Genomic DNA, 5,963 nt, shown 5'->3' on the forward strand with positions numbered 1-5,963 from the left:
TCCCACCTCACATACAAGGGAAGACACACTCTCACCCTGACCAGCACGTCTGCCCTCCGTCTGTGGCCCCTGGTGAACAATGACCGGCGCTTTATCAAACACCTGTTTTACACGAGCACATGGCTGAGAAAGGATTCCGGCTTTACCTCTAGCAACTTGTCCTGAAACTGCTGATGGTTTAAACTCCTGTGTGACCCATATGACTCCAGAGGCAGGTCAGGAAGATGTGTAGAAAGACAAAGTCTCCTTCAGTAGGTGTTAACGGGCTGAGCCCTACACCTGATACGTGCTATAGTAAAGGAAGACAGTAGAGGCAGCCCTGCAGCTTGTCGGGGCAAAAGGAGCCAGCCTGGAGGTAAAAGACCTGTAGTGGCGTAGTCTCCTACACCCGATGCTGTTGTAAAAGAAAAGCTTCACACTTTTCTTGGTAACACTTTTATTGAGAAAAGTACACAAAACCCCATGTACACAGCCCCAGATGAGTATAGCAAGCAAGCTCCCTTACACCTCCCTTGTGTCTTAATAGAAGCTTCACTTCTTTGGAGTGATGTCTTGCCCCTTCCAGCTAGTGTCTCAGTTAACTCGGTTCCTTTTCCTCCAGGCTCAAAACAAAATCAAACTCCTCTTCCAAAAAGGGAAAAAGAAAGGAAGAATTAAGTCTTGTGTTTCCTCTTGAACAGGGAAGTTATGCTAGGCATAGCTCATGTTACTGAGGCAGGTAGTCTTTCATTCAAAACCGTTATGGAGTGCCTTACTATGTGCCATACTGTTGGCTACTAGGTCCATAATAAAGAGTAACTCAGGACATCCTTCCTTCCATAAGGATGTTACAGGTGAGCAGACCGACTCAGAGAGTTTAACTATAGTGCCCAAGTTTGATCAGTAAATGGGAATTCCTACCGTCATTCTGGCGTGTGGGTAATAGGTATAGGGCCCACGCTTACCTTGGGTCAGGGGTTGAACTGAGAGTCTCTGGTGAGTGAAGAGCGCCATATTTTTTAAAGGGCCACCAGTGGCTTTGTGAGCTTGGTGATGGGTCTTGAGCTCAGCCAGGGGAATGAAACGCTTCATCATTCGAACAAACTGTACATCCACCTACATGGTAACAGTGTATGAGACAGGAAGACATGTCCAGCTGGCCTCGATCCACTGCGTTTTAGCTGCTTGCAGGAGGTTGCTATGAGCAGGGTTGCCAGTGTTCTATCTCCAAAGTCAGGGTAACCTCATATGAGTTAAGAGCTGGGCTCTGTACCTTGACCTAAAGACACCCCAGACCTTCCTCCCTCTCCTTGTCCATCCTTTCCCTCATGAAATAGGAAAAATAGCAGTCTTTACCATGGACCATTTAGGGTTGTCTTCTTTGCTGGATGGATCATAATAAGGATTGCTTTTTTCAAATTGTGTGTGGTCTGGGTAAGCCTCCTTCACAATCTGAAACCAAACCAAGTCTCCAGTCATTTGCCTGGATAGTTAGCTCCAACAACTTTCTTACCCCATTTGCCATTCTGCAAAGCCAATGAGGCTCACATATCTGGAAATAATACACTAGGGAAAACAGGAAACTAACTCTGTTTTGACAAAAATCTTAAAAGTATGTTCTAAAACTAAATATTAAAGGTTACTGGTGTCACTGTTTTTCCACCTGTAGTCAATAATTTTATCCTGATAACTCGTGGCTTAGAAGAGCTATACCATTAGGCTTGTATTTAAATGAAAGACCAAAGTGTAGAAATGGAGAGAAGTCCGTGCCAATGGGACCTGAAATGAAGCCTGCCTTTTTATAGTCCTTGTCACACAGGAAGAGACTAGGGCAGTTTTTCCATATTCCAGTGAAAGTAGGGATGGGGAAGAAGGTACTTCTTTTTTACTACTTATTTAAGCTGTATCCCTCTGTGTCTACGTGAGTAAGTCTTCCTCAGGGGAGAGGGATTCAGACCAAAGCCTGTACAACTAACCTTCACAAGCCCCGCGATGCCTGGCTCTTTGCAGTTGCTATGGTAGAAGAAGGCTTTTTCCTCCAACTTCATGGCTCTAAGGAAGTTCCGGGCCTGTCCCAAGGCAGAAGAAATAAGAACTATCCTTCCCACCAGCTGGAAAACACTAGCTATTAGTAAAAATCAAGTCTGCTTTTATTAGATGAGTTTTTCTTTATTCCAATCTCCCCCAATTCAATTCAATTCTTGCCTTTGCCAAGATACTCAAATTTGTATCAGGACATTGGCTAGAATACAAGTCATTTGCAAATTGCATGCAGTCACAGAAATTAAGGTATTTTTGAGTACATTTTTAGCTTTCAGTTCTCGGAAAAAGCAAACTTGGCCAAGAGATTTTGCCACTGAATATGTCGCATGGATGCAGGCATTTATCCCACTCTGGGTCTCAAGGTCCTGCCTATACCCTCTTACCTGATAGTTGCGAACGCCATCCCAACTTGCTATCTGCTTGGGCTGTGCTTTGAGGTCCTCAATGCTGAACTAGGCGACAGGAAATCAAGCCATTCATTAAATAATCCTGGGCCAATTGGTAAGAATATATGGAAGCAGACCACTCCTTCCACTACAGTGAGGGTGCTCCTGGCTATAGTGAGAGTGTAGTTCTTTAACGGGAAGTAGCTCCACAGAGGCACTTGTGTTGGGCAAATGTAAGTACCGTGTTTCCTCCGAAAATAAGACCTAACCGGAAAATAAGCCCTAGCATGGTTTTTCAGGATGACATCCCCCAAACATAAGCCCTAATGTGTCTTATGGAGCACAACTTAATGTAAGTCTTGGTCTTATTTTCGGGGAAACACGATAAGCCTTGGGTTACCTTATGCTTGCTAATTAAGAGGATTAGTTGAATGGACAGTCCAGAGGATAACATAGTCTAGTTATTTGTATTTCACTTATTAAATATTATCTACTCTATAATGTTTCTAATTATATTTTCTCTGGGCTATTTTTAAAATTGGTTTACATTAATTCCCTGAATCAGGGAAATACCTAGGAACATGGCAAAGGCAAGAGAAGGGCATCCTAAGATTGAAATGTTGTCTAGATTAGGGGTTGGTAAACTACAGCCGTTAGGCCAAATCTTGCCCCATGCCTGATTTTGTAAATACCAAGGGTGCCAAAAAAATGTATACACATGACTTGCATTCATCTTTTGTTACCAGTATGTATATATTATTACAATTTTAATACAGTTTTTTTCTTTTCTTAAAATGTCTATGGATGACCAGTTAGCTCAGTTGGTTTGAACATGGTGCTAATAACACCAGGGTTGCCGGTTTGATCCCTGCATGGGCCACTGTGAGCTACGCCCTCTTTAAAAAAAAAGAAAAAAAAGGTGTAGGTGTGTTTTTGGCCTCCTCTGTAGTTTTAGTGGAACACAACTATACCATTTGTTTACTTGTCTGTGGCCAGTTTCTTGCAACAACAGCAACTATAAGACCCAAGAGACTAAAATATTTCCTATCTGGCCCTTTACAGAAAAGGTTTGCCACCCATCTTAGAGGATTCACAAAAAATACAGTTGACAATAATAAATCCTGATTTTATTCCTTATTACCTTTTCCCTACCCTTCGAAGATAAGAAGGTGGTGATGGAACCCTATGGTGTTCCATATTCATTTATTGGAAAAAAAAAAAAAGGTTGGAAACAGGTACATGATCTCACCTTGATATCTACACCTTTCTCTAGTCGGCTTTCTGGCTCTGACTTCATCAACCAGTATTTGCTTAGATTCTTCCCACAATTTTTAGAGGTTGAAGTCTGAGGGCTGGAGTTCTTCACTTTAGTTGATGCCTCACCAGGGTTCTTAGTCTTGGTACGTTTTCCTGCTGGCCCCTTCCTGTCTGCAATAGACGCAAAAAGAAGAGAACTATCATGCTTGCTGAGAGGTAGGGTTCCATTGTGGAAAGAGCATATACTTTGGAGTCAGACCTCCTAGATTAAATTCCTGATCTGTCAGTTACTAGAAGTAGCAAGTAAATTGCTTAACTTTAGTTTCTTAACCTATAAAAATGGGACAAGAAAGCCTATGTGACAGGATTATCTTCTGGATTATCCAGTCAGTAGAGTAAGAATAATTTACATGATTGTGGTTTAAGATTAGAGGTCCTAACAGTACCTGGCTTATGTTTAGTCAGTGAATGTTTTTCTTTCCCTCACTCTCTTTTGTGCCTTTGCTGAGGCTATTCTCTGCAATGAGGAAAGTGAAGCCCTACTCCATAGATTTGTTTTGAAGATTAAATAAGACAATAGAAACAATGGGCTTAGACAATGCCTGGCATAATAATAAATACTCAATAAATACTTGCTATTATTACCATCATCACCTCATACTTCTTTTCTTGCTTACTGTGCTTTAGTGGCCCGTCTCCTCTCTGCTCTTTGCTCTTTGGCAGTGCCAAGAGAAGTTGGACAAAACAGCTCATTCAGGACTTCGTAGATATGGTAAAGATTAGATTTTATCTTAAGATAATTAGAGAAAATGTGCCTAGAACATAACAGCACTCAACAGCTAACAGTTGTTAAATTCTTACTATATGAAAACCCTAATCTCTGTTACCCTAACTGTAACTCAGTTAATCTGTATAATCTATGAGATGTTCTATTCATCTGGAAAATGTTTCCCAGGTTACACATCCAGAATCAAAACCTGAATCCGCACTTAGTGACTACCACACATCCTCTGAATTAAGTCAAAGCTCCTACATCAGTCATTAAATATCATTTATGGATGTCTAATACTCTGACCCTTCCTAGCCTAGTGCCTAGTGGTCCCTTTAGGGTCAATAGGCACATTGTAAACACTGTGTTGTAGTCAATTTGGAACCCTTGCCATTCCCCAAAGAGGTACTCCCTCTACCTTTAATTGCTTTGTCCTGCTCTTCATCCACTTAGATGCCATTTTATCCTTGTGAATATAAAAATGATACCCTGTTGTCTTTGCCTGTGGAAAAACCTTCCCATTCTTCAAGGCTAGACTTCAATTCCACTTCCTGCTCAAGTGATCCCTGTTCTCACACATCTAGCAATCCAGTTTCCTGGACTCACGTCCGTGCATTTTTCGAGCGTAGGAACTGTATATGACTGACCTTAGTAGTGCATGCCACCCTGTATTGCAGATGTCTGTGCTTACCAAACGGCTATTGTTTGAACGAACAAACAAGCAGAAGGGACTCTGGGTCCAAGCTTGGTGGAAAGAGCAAAGTAGATGGAGGGCGATTAGGAATAACAAACGGAAAATAATCCACATAGGATTCTCCCCACAATCTGGGAGTCAAAAGCGAACAGTATTAAACAGACCTAGAGAAACGTGCTTACGGGGTGGCCTTTCTGCAGCCCAGGTACAGCTCACCTGGCTTAGCAGCCCCAGCCAGCCTCTTCCTGGGTCTCGGCATGGTTTCCCTGCACCGGGCTGAAGAGCAGAAGATTCTGGAATCTACCCAGAGATTCTAGAGGCAACTCTGTATCTCCCCCAGAAACCTGCGTAGATGGAGACAATGAGAGGAAACTTAGAGGGTTTCAGCCCCCAACGGTCTTTTCCGAAGAACACACACAACTGGGTTTGAGCCCTCCGAATACTTCCCCCAGTTATCTACGCCCCCATTTCCATCTCGCATGACCTACCCCTAAATTCTGCTCGGTTGTGTCGTCGATCCTTCTCTCACCGAACCAGTCCCAACCTTTCTGCAGACACCACGCTTTCCCAGGCACCACACGGCGATGCACAGGCGCCCCGCGGCGCTGTCAGGGCGTGTCTCTCCGGCCCCCAGATCCGGAGATCTCTGGGAGTTGTAGTCCCCGCCCCTGGCGCAAACCCGCTGGAATCCGGGTCGTGAGGATCTGCACTACAGCTCCCAGAATGCTGTGTGGGGCGGGGTGCGCGATGGGGTCTCCGGTCTCCAGGCCCGGACAGAGGAAGGACGGCCGAGGTCAAGTCCTCTCCGGCGCTGGCTGTGGCAGGAGCGGCAGCG

The 5,963-nt window shown here is 43.9% G+C and overlaps 1 protein-coding gene across 2 annotated transcripts; it reads right to left on the bottom strand.

Annotated features, from left to right (window-relative positions):
• Window positions 1-112: 112 nt before the first annotated feature.
• Window positions 113-5,850, bottom strand: THYN1 (thymocyte nuclear protein 1). 2 transcript variants are annotated; one of them, XM_081037110.1, is made up of 8 exons: window positions 5,617-5,850; window positions 5,345-5,472; window positions 3,658-3,836; window positions 2,406-2,474; window positions 1,956-2,048; window positions 1,336-1,431; window positions 945-1,095; window positions 113-624 (listed from the first exon to the last, which is right to left on the bottom strand). In XM_081037110.1, the coding sequence occupies exons 2-8, from the start codon at window positions 5,385-5,387 to the stop codon at window positions 578-580; spliced, it is 678 nt and encodes a 225-aa protein (XP_080893236.1). In that variant the 5' UTR covers window positions 5,388-5,472; window positions 5,617-5,850; the 3' UTR covers window positions 113-577. The 2 variants fall into 2 exon arrangements, with proteins under 2 accessions (XP_080893236.1, XP_080893235.1); XM_081037109.1 differs by lacking the exon at window positions 113-624 and having other exon boundaries at window positions 735-1,095.
• Window positions 5,851-5,963: the final 113 nt, after the last annotated feature.

The sequence above is a fragment of the Rhinolophus hipposideros genome, assembly GCF_964194185.1.
Source record: "Rhinolophus hipposideros genome assembly, chromosome: 24".
NCBI classification, from domain to species: Eukaryota; Metazoa; Chordata; class Mammalia; order Chiroptera; family Rhinolophidae; genus Rhinolophus; species Rhinolophus hipposideros.

Coding starts and splice junctions, on each gene's coding strand:
- THYN1 (XM_081037109.1), bottom strand. CDS start 5,387: ATGCCGAGACCCAGGAAGAGGCTGGCTGGGGCTGCTAAGCCAG. Junction 2,049..2,405: donor ATGGCGTTCGCAACTATCAG/GTAAGAGGGTAT, acceptor GCCTTGGGACAG/GCCCGGAACTTCCTTAGAGC. Junction 1,096..1,335: donor ACAACCCTAAATGGTCCATG/GTAAAGACTGCT, acceptor GTTACCATGTAG/GTGGATGTACAGTTTGTTCG.